The 21,260-nt window shown below is 39.5% G+C and overlaps 1 protein-coding gene across 3 annotated transcripts in view; it reads right to left on the reverse strand.

Annotated features, from left to right (window-relative positions):
• LRP1B (LDL receptor related protein 1B) overlaps positions 1-21,260 on the reverse strand; it is a 782,700-nt gene that overhangs the window by 102,857 nt on the left and 658,583 nt on the right. For all 3 annotated transcript variants that reach the window (XM_079992449.1, XM_079992450.1, XM_079992448.1), the window contains 5 exons: positions 17,511-17,882; positions 6,065-6,254; positions 4,324-4,528; positions 3,315-3,507; positions 1,295-1,420 (listed from right to left, as the gene is read on the reverse strand). In XM_079992449.1, the coding sequence (XP_079848575.1) occupies positions 1,295-1,420; positions 3,315-3,507; positions 4,324-4,528; positions 6,065-6,254; positions 17,511-17,882 (1,086 nt within the window). The remainder of the gene's footprint in view (positions 1-1,294; positions 1,421-3,314; positions 3,508-4,323; positions 4,529-6,064; positions 6,255-17,510; positions 17,883-21,260) is intronic.

Consider the following 21,260-nt stretch of genomic DNA (forward strand, 5'->3'; position numbering starts at 1 on the left):
ACTTAGAACCATTGCAAATCAGGTGCCTATCCATACAAGATCAATTGATCTCTACAGGATATGAGTTTCACAGCTATTCTAAGATTGTGGTACACGGCAGCTGTGCTACAGCTTTAATTAACATGCTTTTTATCACTGTAAATCATCTGTATGAGCCACTTGATCTCAATTATAATGCCAAACAGGAGCACCAATGCAACAAGGACTGCACATCTATAGTACAGTCATTTTAATTTATTGAAGAAAATCTGCTTTAGATCAACTCTACATGCACAATTCCAAAGTTTGAAACATTTTAATTCCAGCAGTCACCTATGCTCTTTAAATAGCCTCTTGATGTGAAGTATTCAAATAAATCACATACATTACTAAATACAACTAATTAACCAAATATGGAAATATAAAATTTTTTTGTAAATTTAATTGATGTTTACAGTTGCAAGCAGCACTTAAAGACTCTTGGAAAATGCCAAAAATTTCATTGGAGAAAGGTGCAAAAAGTCCTAAAATTTAGAGAATGGTAAAGGCAGAACGCTTACATTTCTCAGCTAACTTTCTGGATGTTTCAAAATACCGCTTCACATTTCTAGCTGGTGGTTTTAGATCACTCTCTTTATGAGAGTAATGGGTATGTGGAGAGTTCAAAGGATGTGAGGAGTAGTTCCACTATTTGCCACCGGTCATGACTCTTGGACATTTGTGCAGTTGATATGCACAAATAACAATTAGTATTGTTATTGTTATTGATTTGATTTGATTTATAACCAACATTTTAACCTAAAGTTTTACACTGAGTCATACATTCGGCAGACAGATAGGTTAAGACAGAAGATAAAGGGTGCAGTGAAAAAGTTTGGGTACTCCTCCCATGGTTATATGTAATTGTAAGGCATACATAATTCTTGGAGGGCAAATTCAAGCACTTACGTATATATAAAAGAAATGCTTCAAAAGCTTTCATCAATATATTTTCCAGACAATTTAGCAGATACAAGCAAAATACTGCTGGATCTAGATATGCTGTAGGATTTTAATCTAACTAAATTTTACTGTGAAATTACCCTGTCAGAACCTGCTTCACCTGATTGCAGTTCAAAATTCCATATCTATGGCTTTCACGCCTTCTTTTGTTCCTGGTGACATTCCAGTGGCAGGGCTAAGCAGCCATGGTGGGCTCCGTTTGTCCTCCATCCCTCGCCCTGCCCCTGGGGTGCAGAACACACACACACGCCCCAGGCAGCGTGGAGACAAGCTCCATTGCCAATTGCTGCTATTATCAATTAATATTACTTACGCACACATCTGTTGTCATCTGTAAGTATTCGTTCACCCCTACATGAACAATTAACACGGCCATCAGGGGTCAGAAGACATAAGTCATGACAGCCCCCATTCATCTGGGCACAAGGGGATAATTCACCTAAAAAAGAGAGAAAGAGAGACACTATAATATAAAACCATAAAAAGAAGTAATCTAATATTGACATTGGAACTACTTGCTTTATTGTTCAGAAACGCTTGATGATAATAGTAACAACAACAATAATTTTATTATCTATGCCCTGCCCATCTGGCTGGGTTTCCCCAGCCACTCAATCTTGACTGATTTATGTCTAACAAAATTATGGGACACCTAAGGAAACACAAATTAATTTTAAGCTTTGCTCTTAGTACATAGAGGAAAAAATGGAAAATAGGAAGCTGCAAGGTGCTTCATCTGTGACTGTATTTTGATACCTTCAAAACTGTATATATAAATAAAAATATTGCAGTTATAAAAAAAGGATTTTCCTTGCATAGCCGAACCTTGTGCCCTTCTCTTTTCCCTGGGGGTTGTCTCAATGCTCCAGAGAAAATTTGGGGACAGCATTGTGTGCTAAGTCCCATTATGCTAGCAGGAATCCTTGTGCTGGCTTCTGCTAGTGCACATTTCTGCAATTAGTTTTCCCATATACAATACATTTATATGCACACTTAACACTAATAATAGGCATTTCATATGCTTTTTGAGATGAAGAACTGTACTGCAAAAATTTGAGAAGTGTGGGTCTCAAAAAAAGCTGTGGTTCAGATCGTGTACTGTTTTAGGAAGTGCAAATTATGTAGATTTGCATTAAAATGGGAATGAAGCAGAATTTGTCCCACATTCCTAGGTGGTGGTGAAGGTAGCACTGATGGGACTGCTGCTGCCAATCCAACACAGGGCCCAGGCCAGTCCAGGTAAACAGCAGTGATGTGGGGAGGGGGGGAGGGGGGACTCCACACACACAGTTAATGGAGCAGTCTAATGAGCAGGCCAATAGCAGCTATATTAGAAGAATTAGGTACGTTGAATTGGGTGGCATTAGTTCCTTCATGAAGTATGTGTCTAACCCCATTATTATAACACTGTGATGGTATGTGATACGGATGGGCAAACTTGCCAATTTCTGTTTACCCCAATTTCTCATTTTCCCACTCTTAAGTTCAGTTTTCCACATTTCCACATCATGTTGTGAATTCATTTAAAGAAAGGTCTTCATGACAATTCATGAGCATTTTAGTGTGACTTTCTCCAAAGCTTTGCATGCAATTTTACATTTTGCATGTGATTTCTCCTAAAATTGTGCATTTATATATGCAATTTTCACTAATGTGAGCATTGCTCGGCACACTTTAGTATACAACTCTTTATACTTTGCTGGACTACTGCATTGCAAAATTCTGAGAAGTTCAGATTTTGACAGCTAGCTGTGCTTCAGTTAGCACACTGTTTTGGAAAATACAAATTATAAATGCATATAAATGCAAATTGAATTAAATGTCTCCCCATCCCTAGTGCAAGATGCCATAAATGCCTAGTACTACACTGCCTTAAGGAGTAATTTAGGCTATGGGACATTCACTCCAAAGAAGTTTGAAATGGATCTGTATCAGACAGTGAGTTCCAAAGACCTTCCTGCAAATTTCAATCCATATCAAGATGCATTGTGCATTAGTCTATGAAGTTAAAACTGCCCATGCTGGGCAAGTCTGATTATGGTTCTACTTTTCAGGTGTTTGCACAAGGCTTGAAGAGAATTCTTCATCTTTCTTTATGCAAAGGAACACTGCAAACTCATCATCTTGTGAAGATTAGCACTTGTCAACAAATGCTTTAGTTAAGCTTGCAGCCCCCTTTGGTATGTGACTTTCCTGTCATATAAAAGGTTACTATATAACTAAATAAGGAATTACAGTATGATAAACTACAAAAATAACCCTTTTACTTATTTTTTTTTAAAAAATAACTATATACCAATAAATAAATATTAATGGTGTGTTTGGTAACTTACAGCTGTTAGTGTCATTAGCAACAGCTATGATGCCCATTGGTTGATGTGGTATGTCAGATCTAAGAATTTTTGTATCTCCACCTGTATATTTATTGGATCGCAGAATAGCTCTTCTCACCCAGTCGGTCCAGAAGATCCAGTCATCATAAACGGCCAGACTGAGAAAGGTGCCAGGTCCAGATTTGACAATCACCTGGTTAGAAAAGGAAATAGGCATCAATTGAATGTATATTTATACTCCTGCTGTTTGTCTATTTCATTTCTTCCACAGGATGTTATTTTTGTTTCTATCAATATTGGCGATTGGCAAGACAGATTGTTTCAACAAATGGAGAAAGATATTTCCAAAGATATCTAGCAAGGGAAAAACCATAAAATATAAAGTATTGATAGATGTGAAAGAGAGAGAAGGTTTCTCCCTGCTGGATACGAGATTATATTACGAAGCAGATTGTCTGTGCTGGTTGAAGGAATGGTTGTTACTGAAGAAATCACATCTTTTAGATTTGGAAGGTCATGATAATATTTTAATAATATGGAAGGATTAATGTAAAAACCTGCAGTTTCAAAATATATATGGGATATATACAGGAATAGATATATAAAAGAATATGTTGAGATAATTTGGAGTATGCAGGAAGATGACAAGAAATTTAAAGAACCACAGAAAGAGGAGGAAGGGAGTTGGAGTTTGAAATGTAAAAATTATGACTGAATTATTGTTATATATATGAATTATTTAATAAAAGTAATTGGGATGCTATGTATCAGTTCTTGGCATGCTGGCATCATTTGTGTCATTGGCATACACAATAGTTCAGAATATACTTGCATTTCTATAGCAATGTAGTTACATTTGAATAATTAAATGTCACACATTATTTTCCCCACATCAATAAGGATTAAAGGGCATTGAATGGCGAAGGCAATATTATTGTAAATTATTTTTATTCAGTTATACAGAAAGTATCAACATATTTCTAGAAATCAGCATTATGATCTTACTCACATTTCTGAGTGATCCATCATATTCACACCTTTCTATTTTCCCCAAGCTGCCATCGGAAAAGTACAATTTCTCTGCACTGTGATCAATCGCAAGTCCATTTGGTGTCAGGAGGTCAGTGCTAATAACAACTTGTGCATTTTTGCCATACAATGTAGCTCTCATGATGCTTGGATGCTGCTCATTCCAATTAGTCCAAAACATTAAACTATATGAAAAAAGGTTGAAAGACAGACACAATTTCTTCATCTTAAAATGGACATTTCAGCCACATAAATGGACATATAATGCAGCAGTGGTTCTGCTTTTAAAGCTGATGGGATTATTGAAAACAGGTCCTTGTAATCACCATAAAATCACATCTACATCAGCAGCACTTCTTTAGATTAAGGGAATGGTGAAACAACTACTGAAATAGGACAAAAGGTTCCAGGGTTGAGGGCAAATAGTCTAGATGTTTTGGGAGTGGAAACTTTCCTTGACATCTTTTAAAATATGTAGTCTGAGTGTTAAAAGGTCTCCCCACCCCCCACACGGTCCATCTCTCTGCTCAGTCACTGTAGGACATGTTTTCCTTAGGAGTTGACATGATGGCAACAACATTGTGTCAAGATGTAAGTGCTGTTGCTGTCAACTCCTGTGAGGGAGGAAAAAAACTTCGGCTGGCACTGAGAGAAAAAGAAAATGTGCTTAACTCTTGGGCTACCTTTTAAAACATCAAGCTAAGTGACACTCCACCCAAATATTTTGGCTAACCCCACCACCAAAAGCTGAAAGGCAATCTAGACACACATGCACACACACAAATCCCCACATTAGGATGGTGAAGTGCCACACTAGAAAGTGCCACTTCTGTTCAGGGATTCTAACAATCCAATCTCAGGGTTGAGATGCCATGGATATTCATCCAAAATTGACTTGAAAACAAATGTCTGGAGAAGAGGACTTTAAAAGAGAGGTTTCAAGAAGCCTGGAAACTGTCACCTCTCTAACTTGGAAGAAGAGCAGTACAATAGAAAGCATCATGGCGCTCCTTTCCCCTATAGCTACCAGTCCCTCAAGAACCCTTCTCTTTATTTTCCCACAATTAGGAGGTGGCAGTAGCAGCGAAGACATATCATTTTTTCTTCTTTCCCCTCATTTGTCTTGAAGTGCTCCCTGGTGCATAACTGGCCTCAGCACGTAAGGCAGATAGGTGGGTCTTGAGACTACAGGCCACAATGCTCTGCCAGTTCTGATGCAGTCTCCAATGTGTTGGGATACAAGAGGAGGAATTGAGGAGAAACACTTCCTACTACCACCACCATACTGTTTTACATGTCAGTAAAGGAAATAGGGGATACTTTAGGAGCCAACAGGAAGGTGGGGTGTCATTTGACAAGTCCTTCAGACATGGGGAATAAAAGACTCGAAACCTGCATAGGCAACATATACAAACAAATGATTGCCCTTGCCCCACACAACTTGAATCTTTTTACAAGCATCAAAAATTAAGCAAAAAGATAAAGAACACTATCTAATACCAAAAGGAATTTGTAGAAATCAAGACATTTTGGGCAAAATCCATTAAAAACATTAAAGTGCACTTACTCTTTGGTAGTCCCACAGACTATGGTTGATTGGAATTATCTCATATTAGAAACACATACACACAACACTGTTTGTTTCCTAATGCAACCAAGAGGAACCTAACTTGACAATGTAAAGTTTGTCATACAGTAACGAATACCACTATAGCACTTACTTTTGACATTCATCAAGAGCTAATACATGTGGATGATCATCTTCAGACATAGTTATGACTGCTTCTCTGTTGAAAGCACCTTTCCGTCTCTGATCAACTGTGTGTCTTGTGATAGAAGACGTAGTAGAGCTGGTCCAATACAAAGTATCCCATGTTCTATGATATGCAAGACCCTCCACAGAACCGACATCTGATAGAGAACACATATTTTATATTTAAATCAAGTGAGCACGTTCCAAAATAGAATTGTGTAAAATTGCCATTGTCACACATGCAAAAAAATGTAATTACCACACAAAAATAAGCTACCTGTGCAATGCTAATGGACGCATGAATGTTTTAATAATTATTCTGGAAAATCATGGTTGAATAAGACTTGAATATGATTGAACATGATTGAATATGCTTGTTAAATAACAGTTTGAATTAACAGCAGTGGATAAATGCAACAATTGGAATGTGAGTTGGGGGGTGAGTTATCTTGAATCAAGAATAAAGAGTGATAGCCACCTAAGGCATATGCAGAGTTTTCAAAGGTTCTACTTGGGGTACGACTAATGTTGAATATCATCAAACTACTGGATACTGCAAAGCTTCCATACATACACAGAATGCTTCCAACATATGTTGCCTGGCAGCTGAAGAAACGTTCCCAACATACACAGCTATCAGAGTGGTTTGTACATGTAGCAGGGGGACATAAATGCAGTTTATAAATAGTGGTTTGTAAATGTAGTAGGGGTTGGTTTGTGTGGGTTTGTAGAACTATCAGGGAAAGTAAGTAAATAAAATGACCCCTTCAGAAGTCATAGGATAATGGGGACTGCTGCAAGTCCTTTGATTTCAACTTGAATGTAGCCTATTGGATATAGCCATTAAAGATGGATATGAAACCATTAGCAACTGTCGTACACTAATTATTTGGCAACAAACTCATGATAAATATTTTTCATTGTCATCTGAAGTGTCAAATAATATTTTGATAACATGAAAATCAATGCCATACACTGATTTTCTCAATCTGTAATAATGCATAGGATTTATATATCTATCAATATAATATTTTCAGCCCTGACACACTAAATCAGGGTGGGGAAACTTTTTAGGCTAGTGGGCCAGATCACTATCTCTCCATCCCACACTTTAGTGCCTAAATTAAAGCACTGATGGCATTCAATACAGAGAGCACCAATTATATTTATTTCATCTCATTCATGAAGCAATGGGTTTATGAGTTTATGAGTTTCAAATGAAGTGAACACTAATACAATATGATATTAATATACAACACTCACATTATTCACCTGCTCCTGACAATCTGAATTAAATCAGTAATATGGTATATAACTGATTAACTGTCTACACAACGGAAAGCAACAGCTTATGATTTACAGAGGCAATGGTACAGTGATCACATCATTACATTGCCAAATGCCATCTATCACTTTTACTGAACTTAACGAAGATGGATTACATCCCACCAATGAGATGCAGCCCATGAATACTATCCTGCTGCTCTTCATCTGACTTGCCTGGAAAACGGAATAGCAAATAAATAACAAAATAACTGATGAAATCACATGAAACATCCTTTCTTGTGCATAGACAACACAAACAATACAAACAACTAAAAACCACCAGCCATTTTACAACTGGTTAGTTTAAACTAGAAAAACACACATAGAGAGATTGTAAATATTATTTCCCCCATGTTTTAAGTTCATTCAACGTATTATGTTTCTTGTTCTTAAGATTCTATTCTTAAAATGTCCTGCAATACGGAAGGCACAGCTATTCCTCCTTCAAACTCAGCCCTCTAAGACATGGTGAATAAGGTACATGAAACCTATTATGCCCCATGCAGGGTTGGCCCAGGATGGTTTGCCATTTGAGGCGAAACAGAAATACTTCCCACCTCCACCTCAGCTTTCCCAACACCACCTCCTCCTTCGCAGCCTCTCCTTTCACTAAAGGAGGCAAGGGAATAGGAGGAGGCCAGAAAGGAGCAGACGATGGCAGGCTAGCCAGCCCTGGCCCCATGAATTTGGAAAAAACAATAATGGGGGTTGCTGAACTAAAAGCAGCTGAAGAGCTTGATGCACATTCCTCATTTCCACACACAAAAAAGTTCGTACATAAATCTTTCCACCGGGTAATGAAAAAAGCACAGTGGCAGTCGTGGAAAAGACTAGTGGATGGTTACGAAAGCACAGATTTCAGCAACAAATACAGTCTGTTCTCTCACCACGATACATGCTAAAAGTGGGAACTAATAATGGCCATACATAGTTAGGTGTTTAGCCTAAAGTATATCCATAAAGAATATTGTGAGTTGAGTTGTGGTCAATGCATTTTTGGAGGCATTTTAACCATATTATGCATTTACCGGTACTGCTTGTTTTCTTGTTTACTGTGCTCACTCATTGTGTTCAAGCAATTCACCTTTTCAGGAAGAGTCTGTCAGTTGCTTTCCTAGCCCAGATGCTGGGAATGAGGTTGGTTTCTGACAATCTGTTCATACAGAATATTTGTAACAGACAACAGGTGGTCACCATTTGGTGACTGATATTAAAGCAGTGTTTTGAAGCAATAAACCATATGAGGATATGATTCAACAGTTCACACAAATTATAAATGGCACAATGAGAGCACTAATTAATTCTTTACTCTTTCAGTGGGTTCCTAAGATAGTCATAAAGCAACAAACCACCAATTGCCTACCCCCACCCCCAACATGTAATAATAAGCTATAATAAAAATGAATAAATTGGCAGGATGAAGAATTTTTCTCCTGACTGACAGATTGTTTGATTGTCTGATTAGATCCTTTTTGCAAACATTAAAAGAAAGATGCTACTTAGCATGATAAAGTAAGTATGCATATGCAATTTGTAAAATTAGAAAATGTGGCACTTACTGAACTCATCAACCAACTCATCAGAATAGAGATTTAACACTATAATGACACATGCTTTTTGTGGGACTCTTTATACACCATAAAGAAAGTTAAATATTAGGCAATTTCTATGGAGCTTATTAGTAAAAAACACAAAACATTTAATACTTTTTTCCTGGATTGTCACAGACTTCATATTTTATTCAACTCATGGTGAAATTACAAAAATGATATCTAGATCTTAAGATTTTATTATAGAAAAAGTTATTGTACAGAAGCCTAAAAATATTAAGGGAACCTAAAATATATATATCATGATTAATACTCAATAAGATAAATGCTAACCTAGATGCTTTTGTCTGGCAGTTAAATAGGAACCACTTAACTAAAAGGAACAGTAACACACATATGAACAACCTCAATGGAGAGATATGCAATATATTACAAAGCCAGTCACTTTGTGTTAGGGATAAATTGACTTTTATTCTATAACTCCTATTGCTTAAAGGTACAAATAGTCTAGGCAGCCTTTCAATTCAGAACACTAATATTATGAAAAATGTGACAAACTGACAAAAGCAAATCAATAACATTTTCCATATATATATATATATATATATATATATATATATATATACGCTAGGCGCTGAATTAATACTAGCTTTTCTCACTCAGTCCTTTAAAATCCTTTCCTCTGTCAGATTTTTTAAAAAAGATATGTATTGGCTTCATAACTACGTCATGATATAGGAGTTGAAAGGAACTGGAGTCCAGTGAATAAGCTGATGAAGCTGTTGAGAGCAGCCATTAGACGTTTTGGAGCAAAGTGTCACCAGCGCACTGATGACACACAGCTCTATTTCTCTGTAGCATCTGAATCAGAAGAGGCTGTCAAAACTCCGGTGTGAATGCAGTGGTGAATTGGAGGGCCCCCCCCATAAACTATGCTTGAATCATGGGAAGATTTGGATGGGTGGTCCCCGTGTCCAGGCAATAGCCAAGTTACCTCTTCTTTCTTAAGGAGTAGGAGTAGATAGGGACGCGGGTGGCGCTGCAGTCTTAACAACAGAGCCTAGGGCTTGCCGATCAGAAGGTCGGCGGTTCGAATCCCCACAAGGGGGTGACCTCCCATAGCTCAGTCCCTGCTCCTGCCAACCTAGCAGTTTGAAAGCACGTCAAAGTGCAAGTAGATGAATAGGTACCGCTCCGGCAGGAAGGTAAACGGCATTTCCGTGTGCTGCTCTGGTTTCACCAGAAGCTGCTTAGTCATGCTGGCCACATGACCCAGAAAAACTGTCTGCAGACAAAACGCCAGCTCCCTCAGCCAGTAATGCAAGATGAGCGCCGCAACCCTAGAGTCGTCCGCGACTGGACTTAACAGTCAGGGGTCCCTTTACCTTTATGTAGCTTGGGGGTGACTCCTGCACACTTCTCTGTCACTAGATGTACAACTGTCCTTTGTGTCTAGGAATGCCTTTTTACCACCTTCATCATCAGCTACAGTCAGCCTGTAGTACATATTTTGGTTTATGGCAACGCGCTCTGCGTGCGGCTTCCCTTAGGTCTCATCCAGAAAAACCAACTGGTCCAGAATGCAGTGGCATCATTGTTGCTGGTTGTTGTTGTTGTTGTTTTTTAAAAAACTGCACTGGCTTCCCCATCAGCTACCAGGTCAGGCTCAAGGTTCTTGTATCAGTTTACACAGTTCTGAACAACTTAGGTCCTAGTTACCTTACGGACAACCTGGACCTATTTATCCAAACTGGATGATTGAGATCATCTGTAGGAGTGTTGTTAGTCAACTCCCAAGTTAGTAAGGCTGAATAGTAAGTAATAAAATGGGGAAGGAGAACCGAGGGAACCCATCTCTCCATCCCTTTCCTTCAATGCAAGTGGAGCTCCATTAACCCCAAGTCTGGCTCCAACTCACCGTAATTTTAAAACAAATACAAGTGAAAATGCAACTTGCATCCCTAGTTGTTATCATCAGCAAAACAATTCTAAAACAGCAGCTTTTAATGTTTTGTCAGGACAGTCAAAAGAATTCTGTAAACTGCTCTGTGATCCTCAGATGAAAGGTGGTATATAAATTTATTTGTTGTTGGTTTTTTTTTCAGTGATAAAGCAATAATATTTTTATTTATTTAGCACCATCATAGTGCATGGTGCCTTACAGAGTTACTATTACTATAAAGAAGCAGTGCAGAAGCGAGAAGGAGCAGCTAAGTCAGCTGCTGGTGGCTGGAAAGCCAGACAGGATGTTTGTGACTGTTACCATGGCAATAAAGGGGCAGTCCATTCTCCGTATTGAGCACAGGATGTGAGCTCAGTGTGTGACTTATGACCTGTACATGATGTACAAGGGTGGAGTTATGATTGTCTCTGCTGTTGTGAAGAGTGCAGACATGTTTATCTGTATGACTGCAAAAGACAGGAATAAAAGCATGTAGATACGTTTCTGTCTGAGTCTGATTCCCCTCCCTGGGGAGCAGGGTGAGGGAGAAGCAGTGGTGTGTTTTTCTCACAGTCTGGGAAAAATTGCCGACACAGACCTCGCCTGTTTGCTGCCGGGAGTCGCAGGAGGGAGGTCTGAAAAGGTAGGCACATTCCTCTGACCGAGGCAGAATTCCAACATTGGTAGCAGAGCTGCTGGTTTCTACGATCCATGGAAGTCTGCAGAAATAGTAGCAGAGCTGCTGTTTTCATCTCTCTCCATGGAAGCCTGAAGTGAGGGGCGCTGATCCTCTGCAGCAAGAAGCTGGCCAGAAGAAGCTGACAGCCAAGCCACGGAGCCCAAGGTATGAGATTTTCGGGCTTAGAAGTGTGAATGCAGATTGATTCATTTTCTGTTTCACGGGAGCAGCGTTTGGGAAAACAGCTCCAAGTGAGAGAGGCTTGCATTCCAGGAATTCTTGTGGTTTCCTGTACTAAGAAAGGAATGCACTGTTGCTAAGCAACGCCCGTCAGTGTGGTGGAAAACTACAGAACTGGGCTGGACTATCAGGCTATGCCTCAGAGAGGCAAAAACAACGTCTTGTTTTGACGAACTGTTGGAAGGGACTTTCCAAGCAGCCAGTGTTAGAGCTGCCAGGTGCCAAGAGTGTAAACAAACCAGCTATTGGATTTTAGAGGCTTGTGTTTGAGAGTTAAAGGCAAAGGACTCATAATGGATGTCAAGAAGGGGGGAGCCCTGCCTTCTCCACCCCTCCTGACCAATGACAATTATGCATCTTGGTCTATTAAGATGAAGGCCCTGCTGCAGAATCAGAGACTGTTTGAGGTGATTGAGAACCCCATCTCTGCAGCACCAACGCGTGCTTGGGAGTCACAGGATGTGAAGTCCAGAACAGCTATAATTCTGTGTGTGTCAGACTCGCAGCTTGTGCATATACAGGATTTACAGCACGCGAAAGACGTTTGGGACACGCTGAGAAGGACACATCAGAGAGATGCAGGTTCTTCAGCGCTGCTGTATTTTGAAAAGCTGACCAACCTGAGGCTTGCGCCTGATGGAGATGTTCAAGCGCACCTGACGGAAATGAAATATCTGTGCCAACAGATGGTGGAACGCAATTTCCGTCTGCAGGAGGAAGTGTTTTGCTTCATGGTGATAAACAGCCTGAATCGGACTTACAAAACCGTTGCCAGTCAGCTGGGGTCTCTTCCAGCAGCTCAGTTGACTTCGGAGAGGGTCAATGCAGTTGTGCTTAATGAACATGACAGACTTGCTGCACTGCAGGTCATGGACAAGGGGAGAGAAGAACGGAGTTCTAACGCCCCCACTGCTGTAGCTACTGGAGAAAACGCTGTAGCTTTGAACGTTGTCCGATGTTACAATTGTGGACAGACTGGGCATCTTCAGCGGAACTGCAAGAAGCCACGTCAGAACAAAGGTGACAAGGGAAGCTCTACAAAGTCTGAGGCATCAGGCAAAAGTCATACCAAGTCACAGGCGAAGCCTGCAAAGGCTTTGATGTCGAAAGGAACCACACCAGAAGTGGAGAACGCTTTTGTCATTGATACGGGGTGTTCGTTTCACATGACAGCACGCAGGGATCTATTTTCGTCGTTTAAGAAGCAAAGCTTTGTTGTACAACAGGCCAACGGTCAAGAGCTGAAAGCCACCAGAATTGGGACTGTGTACCTTGAAAGTCTGAACTTGACTATAAACAATGTTTATTTGGTTCCAGATTTGAAGTACAATCTGCTCAGCGTATCGCAGATTGCTAAGAAGGGACTAAAACTGTTCTATGATGATGAGTGCTGCGAAATCTACAAAGATGGAGAGCTGTATCTTTCTGCCAAAGAGAAAGATGGACTGCATTTGTTGACTTTTGATCAAAGTGATTACATGAATTGTAATTCTAACATGATCTCTTTTGCAGGTGTAGCCAAGAAGAACACCAAACAGGTCACCTCGAGGGTCGACAGGGCATTTCAGCAGGTGTATGCTGATGTGATTGGTCCTCTAGCACCATCTAGAGGCAATGCAAAGTATTACCTAATATGTGTTGATTCTTTCACAGGTTTTGTCTGGATTTATCTTTTGGAGAGACCAAAAGACGCCTTAGAAAGGTTTAAAGAGTTTTGTGACAAGGTTAAAAATATGCATGATGCTGACATAGATTGTCTTTGCACAGATGAGAAGCCAATTTTTCTCTTACAGGATTTCCAGAGGTTCCTGAAGAAGAAAGGGATAAGACACAAAATTGCTGCTTCCGAAGAAGCTTGGAAGAGATGTGTTTGTGTTAGGGTGAACAAAGAATTGCAAAAGGGAATGGAGGCACAATTGCTTAGTTCACATCTGCCACATGAGTACTGGGCTGAATCGCTAATGTCGTATTGTTATACGTGGTTGAGAAAGTTTTCAACAGAGTTGGGATGTTCTCCTTTTGAGAAACTGTTCCAAAGAAAACCTTCTGTTGGCCATTTCAAGGTTTTTGGGTCTCATGTGAGGACAGAAGCTCCGGGTGGAGTAAAGAATGCCAGAGGCATTTTTGTGGGTTATGAAAAGGGTCTCTACAGAGTAATTTTGTCTGAATCTGGTCAGGTGATTCTCACAAAATTCCTAGAGAGTGCTCCTGAACAGGAGAGAGTGATTGTTCACATATTTCCCACAGGGGGTGATGATGATTCTGATGATGATGATGTTGATTTTATTGAATTCAGTAGTACTGATGATGACAGCGATAGCTCAGACAGCTCAGTTGTCACAGTCATTGAGAGAAAATCTCACATAATGACTAGACCCTCAGAAGAGGAGGATGAACCACTGATTACGCTTAGTACTGGTTCTCCAAAGAGTCCAAAGGCTGAACCAGAAAGCAGAGAAGAGCAGCACCTCTTACGTAGGTCTGAGAGAGCAACGAAGGGTGTACCACCCAAGAGGTATTCAAAGGAGTTTGCCAACTTAGCTATTGCATGTGTTGCTGTTGTAAACGACCAAGGTCAAATTGAAGCTGTGTCTGAGTCAGAGACAAAGGCACAACAGAGAGTTGCTAACCAAGGTAAGGCAGATGAACTCATTCCTTGGAAGTCACACAACCAGAGAGGTACATTGGTAAAACCAGTGGTGGGTAGTTCCAAGGGTGGAACTGAAACAACAGGGGAGTGTTATACATATAACAACTGTTTGTTTTCTTCTCTAGATCAAGCATTGCACGCTGCACACATTGATTCTTTAGGGGGAGGATGTTACTATAAAGAAGCAATGCAGAAGCGAGAAGGAGCAGCTAAGTCAGCTGCTGGTGGCTGGAAAGCCAGACAGGATGTTTGTGACTGTTACCATGGCAATAAAGGGGCAGTCCATTCTCCGTATTGAGCACAGGATGTGAGCTCAGTGTGTGACTTATGACCTGTACAGGATGTACAAGGGTGGAGTTATGATTCTCTCTGCTGTTGTGAAGAGTGCAGACATGTTTATCTGTATGACTGCAAAAGACAGGAATAAAAGCATGTAGATACGTTTCTGTCTGAGTCTGATTCCCCTCCCTGGGGAGCAGGGTGAGGGAGAAGCAGTGGTGTGTTTTTCTCACAGTCTGGGAAAAATCGCCGACACAGACCTTGCCTGTTTGCTGCCGGGAGTCGCAGGAGGGAGGTCAAAGGAATTCAGCCGGTGCCTGAAAAGGTAGGCACATTCCTCTGACTGAGGCAGAATTCCAACAGTTACATGGGCATAAAAGATAAGTCCTTGCCTCCAATCTAAGATGTAAATGACCTCTACCTATAACCCCCCCATTTAATAATGATAATTATATTTTAATAGAAGCCTATCTCCCACTTCTCCTATCCTGGTTTGTGACTTTTGCAAGCTCTCTCCTCATCCCCGCCCCCATGCCACTCCATGCATAATCCAGGTTGGAAAGGATGCAGTGCATTCTTACGGACATTCAGACTGAAGAACTTTACTAATATAATTCAAATATAAAAGGAGAAGATGCTGTCAGTCTTAACTTGCTCTTATACAGTTACTCATGCACCACTACAGGTATATAATCTAACAAAATAACAAAACCAATAACAGGTTTATTACTGACGAACCACTAATTTAGTCTTTAAAAACCATCTAAAAACCATAATAGTTTCACATCTAAAATCACCGATGTTGGAGCAATCTTTTCCTCGCTAGTAATGTTCATGTGCAAGAGATCACAAGTTGACAACGCAGCTGATCTTACATTTTAAACATACACAAGCACACACCCCTTTATTATAGTAATCCTATGCTTACAATATGGTATTTAATTTGAAAAAGTGAATGCAGCATACATGACAGTTGACTGAACATATGGTGAGTTAAACTCTTCTTATATTTATTTATGGTGGTTAAAACTTGTCAGTGACTGATATCCTTGTGAGTTTTAAATCTGTTTTCAGTGAACTGGAAACATGTTAGATAATGGGTTGTTTATACACTGTAAATCTACTTTCAGTGAGCTGGAAATGTGTTAGATAATGGGTTGTTTATGAGTTGCAAATCTGTTCAGTGAGCTGAAAGTTTGTCAGATAATGGGCTGTTTATGAATTCTAAATCAATATTCAGTGAGTTGGAACTATGTTTGATAATGGTTTGTGTATGAGTAGTAAATCTGTTTCCAGTGAACTGGAAACATACTAGATAATGGGTTGTTTCTAAGTAGTAAATCTGTATCCAGTGAGGTGAAAACATGTTAGAGAATAGGGTGCTAGTGAGTTGTAAATCTTATTTAGTGAACTGGAAACCAGTTTAATGGAAGACTCTTTACAAGTCATAAATTTGGTTTCTGTGCAAAGAAAATGTTAAACTACGTGTAGGATTTTGGTAACCATTTGCTTTTAGGGATGTGTAAAATCCATCAATAAATAGTGTCTTTTTAAGTAGTAAAAGTTTCTGTGAAGTGGAAATGTATCTTCAATATCACCAATTTTATTCTTGAGTGTTTCAATGAAATACTGTAGATATTTGCTTGAATATACAGCAACCAGATACAAATTTTGTTTTCTCTTAACTGGAGTAGGAGAGCCCAATTATCATAGTCAAAGCAATGAAGAGGCATGGAAGGTTCTTCATTTCCTCTCTAAGATTAAAACCCTGAATTACATCAATGACACTTTCCTCCCCAATGCTACAAGCCCCTAAGAGGCAGAACTCTGAGTGACATCTAAATCTCTCAGCTACTATGGCTACACCACTATATCTCCTCTGAGGCTAACAGAAATATATGATAAAATGTTTTGCTTAACTGTTTTGCTTAATATCACTTCTACAATCTGTTCATGAAACAAATGTAGAAATTAGATTGGCCATCTCAAGCAATATTGCCCTCTGTAATCTTGTGCATGAAGTCTGTCTCAGATTAGAATCTCAGATTAGAATCTGAGACAGAGAAGAATTTTGGGATTTACCATGGTCAGTTTTTCTTTTGGGCAAATACCACTTAGTTGAAACTGGAAGCCAGTGCTCAATGTTATTGAAATAGCAATTGTGAATAAAGGCAAATAATTTTTTCCCCAAGTTCAGCTGCAACCAGTGCTTCAGTATCAGATGATACCTTAAAACCTGAGAGAATACATTTAGATTAAGAAATACTTAGACGCCCAATTTATTATTACAGCTTCCAATCAATTAAAAGTCAGTAATTAATCACTTGCATTTTAACCATTTAACCATTTAAGCTAATATTGTGTATTCCAAAACTCAACAAATTGCGTTTGGAGAGTCTAAACAAAGTATAAGATCATTACAATTTAATAAACAAAAGCTACCACTCACTGCTAACAAGAAAAGGCTAGCTGGAATGTTTTCTTTTTCATTCCCTATTATGGGAACAGACAGCTATGAACATAGCAGTAAAAAAGTGCACCCTTAAATTTGCCATCTCACAAATTAAACCAATTAAGGCTGTGATCTAAAAATATGTACAAAAGATAAAGTCCCAGTGAATAAGCATTGCACTGTAAAGCTTCATTTATTGCAGTTATAATTTAGGGCATGAGATGGTTGCACTTTGGGGGGTAAAAATAACTAAAAGACAAGTGGATTTAACAACAACCATGCATTAGTATACTTACTTTCAACTACAACTTTTCTGCCAGACCAATCATCTTTAATAAGTTGTATGTTTCCAAAGTGTGCATCACTGAAGAAGATTCGGTTAGTACCTCTTCCTTTTTGGCTGTAGTCAAAAGTCAGTGCTATCACATTTTTGAAATATTCAGGATTTTCGTAAGGTTGTATTGGTGAATTTAAATTTGTTTCATCCGAAAGATGTATACTTTTAAATATTGTTCTTCCTGAATAAAGCAAATAGCCATCATGTCTCAGGCATGTAACTCCATCCTCGGCTAGGTAGCCATGTGCACAAGCACATGTTCTCTGCATATTTCCTCGAAAAAGGCAAAGTTGCTGACATCCACCATTGTTCTTTGCACAAATGTTGGTTCCTGCAGGGAAAACAATAAAAATTCTGATTTTTATAACTTACCATATCGTAATGATTTGATCATGTTAATATCACACACCAGAAATGTTATTAATCCATGCATTTACAGTAATATAACTATTATTTAATTAAATGAAATGGCTCTTATACCACCAATGGAAGGAGAGGAACCCCCCCCCCCGATTTTCCCTTCCATTTGCAGCTCACTTCACCCCCCAAAAAAATAAGTTATGAAGGGTTGGGGGATCCTCTAGAACAGTGGGAAAGGCAGAATCAAGAAAATGACCTCTCTACCTTTCTGCTGGTGGGACGCAGGTGGCGCTGTGGGTTAAAGCCTCAGCGCCTAGGGCTTGCCGATCGAAAGGTCGGCGGTTCGAATCCCTGTGGCGGGGTGCGCTCCCGCTGCTCGGTCCCAGCGCCTGCCAACCTAGCAGTTCGAAAGCACCTCCAGGTGCAAGTAGATAAATAGGGACCGCTTACCAGCGGGAAGGTAAACGGCGTTTCCGTGTGCGGCTCTGGCTCTGGCTCTGGCTCTGGCCAGAGCAGCGATGTCACGCTGGCCACGTGACCCGGAAGTGTCTCCGGACAGCGCTGGCCCTTGGCCTCTTAAGTGAGATGGGCGCACAACCCCAGAGTCTGTCAAGACTGGCCCGTACGGGCAGGGGTACCTTTACCTTTACCTTTACCTTTCTGCTGGAACTATTATTTACCACAGTCATTAATCAATGATTGAAAGAATTGTTGAGATTTCTCTACAATTGCTAAGGATTACTGTTATAGATATATATCGGCTATGAATGTTCAAATGTGTCATACAAGGTCATATTTTATTATTTTAGAGGTATTAGAAGAGATATATGAAATATTAAGAAATGTTTATTTAAACAAATGTACTTGGAAACAAGTCCTTTTAATTTCAATATAATTTAAAAACAAATACCGTAAGTATGTATAGGCCTGGTTTGGTTTTGGTTCTTTATATATTTATATATAAAACAAATTGAAAGTATCTGTAAACAGTATAAATCAATATATAGAAATTCTATATCTAGAAATACTTAAGTATATATAAATATAATCAAAAGCACAAACTTTTGTTTTAAGTGGTCTGGTTGGTTATAAATGTTCATTGTAATATTTGTTAAATCAGGCAAAAATGAATAACTTAAGGACCAAATGTCAAAGTAACAACTTTTAAATACCTCATGTTGGGAGTCCAACCTGTTACTAACATAGTTGTCAAAACATATTTCAACTATTAATTTTAATTTGTACTTTTGATGTTAGCACAGTTTCTAATTATGGCTTGGATCCTGAATTTGCTTCTGCTGCTGGAAGAATCTCACAAACGGTGTTTTTCTAATGGTATGCTCCCACTGGTGAATGAGGGGGTGATTTTGGTTGATTTCCCTATCCCTATGCAGCCCCATCCATGAAAATTGGGTCCAGATGGTTGGAGGACCCCCTAGAACAACAGCAGGGCTTCAGGAAGAAGGAATTGGTAAAAGATTCCTTCATTACCTCTGCGATTCCTTGTTGGATCTAAAATCTTCCATGAGCAGAAGGAGTCCTTCTGTCTGCAGAAGGCATACTTAACCCTATATGTTTAAATATTTGCTTTTCTGCATTCTTCCATAGACAAAAAATGAAAAAAAAATAGTAATGAAAACAAAATGATTTGATTACAAATACAATCCTGATTCAAATGATTTAAGGAACTAATGTCCACTATTAACATTTTATGTGTCTCTGTGTGTATTTGACTGTTCACTGTTTTAAAGAAGTCTATCAATTATTGTTCATTCCAATAGAGATATTTGTTTACATGTAAACACATTCCAGTAATTCTGGTGCACTGCTAATGGGAGAGAAACCAAAGACACAATTCAAGAGGTGCTCCCCACTGCTGATGTAACCTTTCCCACCAACACAAAGCAGCTGAGCACCAGTAACGCTAGACTAGTTTTTAATTTCAGTATCTCACACCCCATAATCTGTTGGCATGTGGCCATAAAAATTGCCTGGCTTTTCCTTGCCTCTGTAACACAGCAGACTGATATGCAGAAATTAGTAGGTGAAGCTTTTCATGACACAAAAAGTACACATTACTAAATTGCTGCAAATCAAATAGCTGTTAAGGCCAACTATAAAGGTAAAGGTAAAGGTACCCCTGCCCGTACGGGCCAGTCTTGACAGACTCTGGGGTTGTGCGCCCATCTCACTTAAGAGGCCAGGGGCCAGCGCTGTCCGGAGACACTTCCGGGTCACGTGGCCAGCGTGACATCGCTGCTCTGGCCAGAGCCAGAGCCAGAGCCAGAGCTGCACACGGAAACGCCGTTTACCTTCCCGCTGGTAAGCGGTCCCTATTTATCTACTTGCACCCGGAGGTGCTTTCGAACTGCTAGGTTGGCAGGCGCTGGGACAGAGCAGTGGGAGCGCACCCCGCCGCAGGGATTCGAACCGCCGACCTTTCGATCGGCAAGCCCTAGGCGCTGAGGCTTTAACCCACAGCGCCACCTGCGTCCCCCTAAGGCCAACTATAGAACAGTTCAAAAGTTGACAGCTCTTGCCATGATATTTACCCTGGTAATATCTTGTTCCTTGTTGGGAGCTTTTGCAACTGTTCTAGCATTAATATCTCCCAGTGAAACATGGGTTCGTTCCAAATGCCACAAACAAGCTATGAGCTTCTAGTTACCTAGCATAACATATTCAACTTATGCTGATGTCAGTTACGAAGTTTATACTACCTATTATAGTATAGCAACCTAGAAATACTTAATTGTTTCTTTTAGATGGAAAGACTTATGCAATCATGCAAATAATATCAAATATTTTGGAGACATAATTTTACAATCATGAATGTTTTAGTAGGCTACAAAGATTAATATTTGCTGTGGAAGGGTGTATATGCCACTTAATCAGTAAACTTAATCAGTAAACTTAAACATATTTAAAAGTGTTACATATTTTGGATCATCTTTGCTTGTTGTAATGCCTTTCTGTTGTTGATCTCCATCTGTCTCAAGAGACCACCGAGTGTGCCTGTGGAAGCTAAGTCAAAGTACTGTGTTAACAGCACCAACTGACCTCATAGGGGCACAAATACTGGCATTCCTGTTATATTTTTAGTTTCTTTACAACAACTTTACACACCCTGAGTGACCTTAATGGGACTCTGTGCAAATGAAAACCTGACTTTTGGCTTCAACTACTTTTCACTTCACTGATTTTAAATTAATGCTATCAGTATTTAGGATCTTGCTGACAATGAAGATGCAGGCATCTCTGCTAGAAGGTCATATTAGAGGGTCAGCACTTGAAAAAGGATAAAACAGGTGTTTTGTGAACAATGAAATTATGTCTGTGCTTTCTCCCG

The sequence above is a fragment of the Podarcis cretensis genome, assembly GCF_951804945.1.
Source record: "Podarcis cretensis genome assembly, chromosome: 1".
NCBI lineage: Eukaryota > Metazoa > Chordata > Lepidosauria > Squamata > Lacertidae > Podarcis > Podarcis cretensis.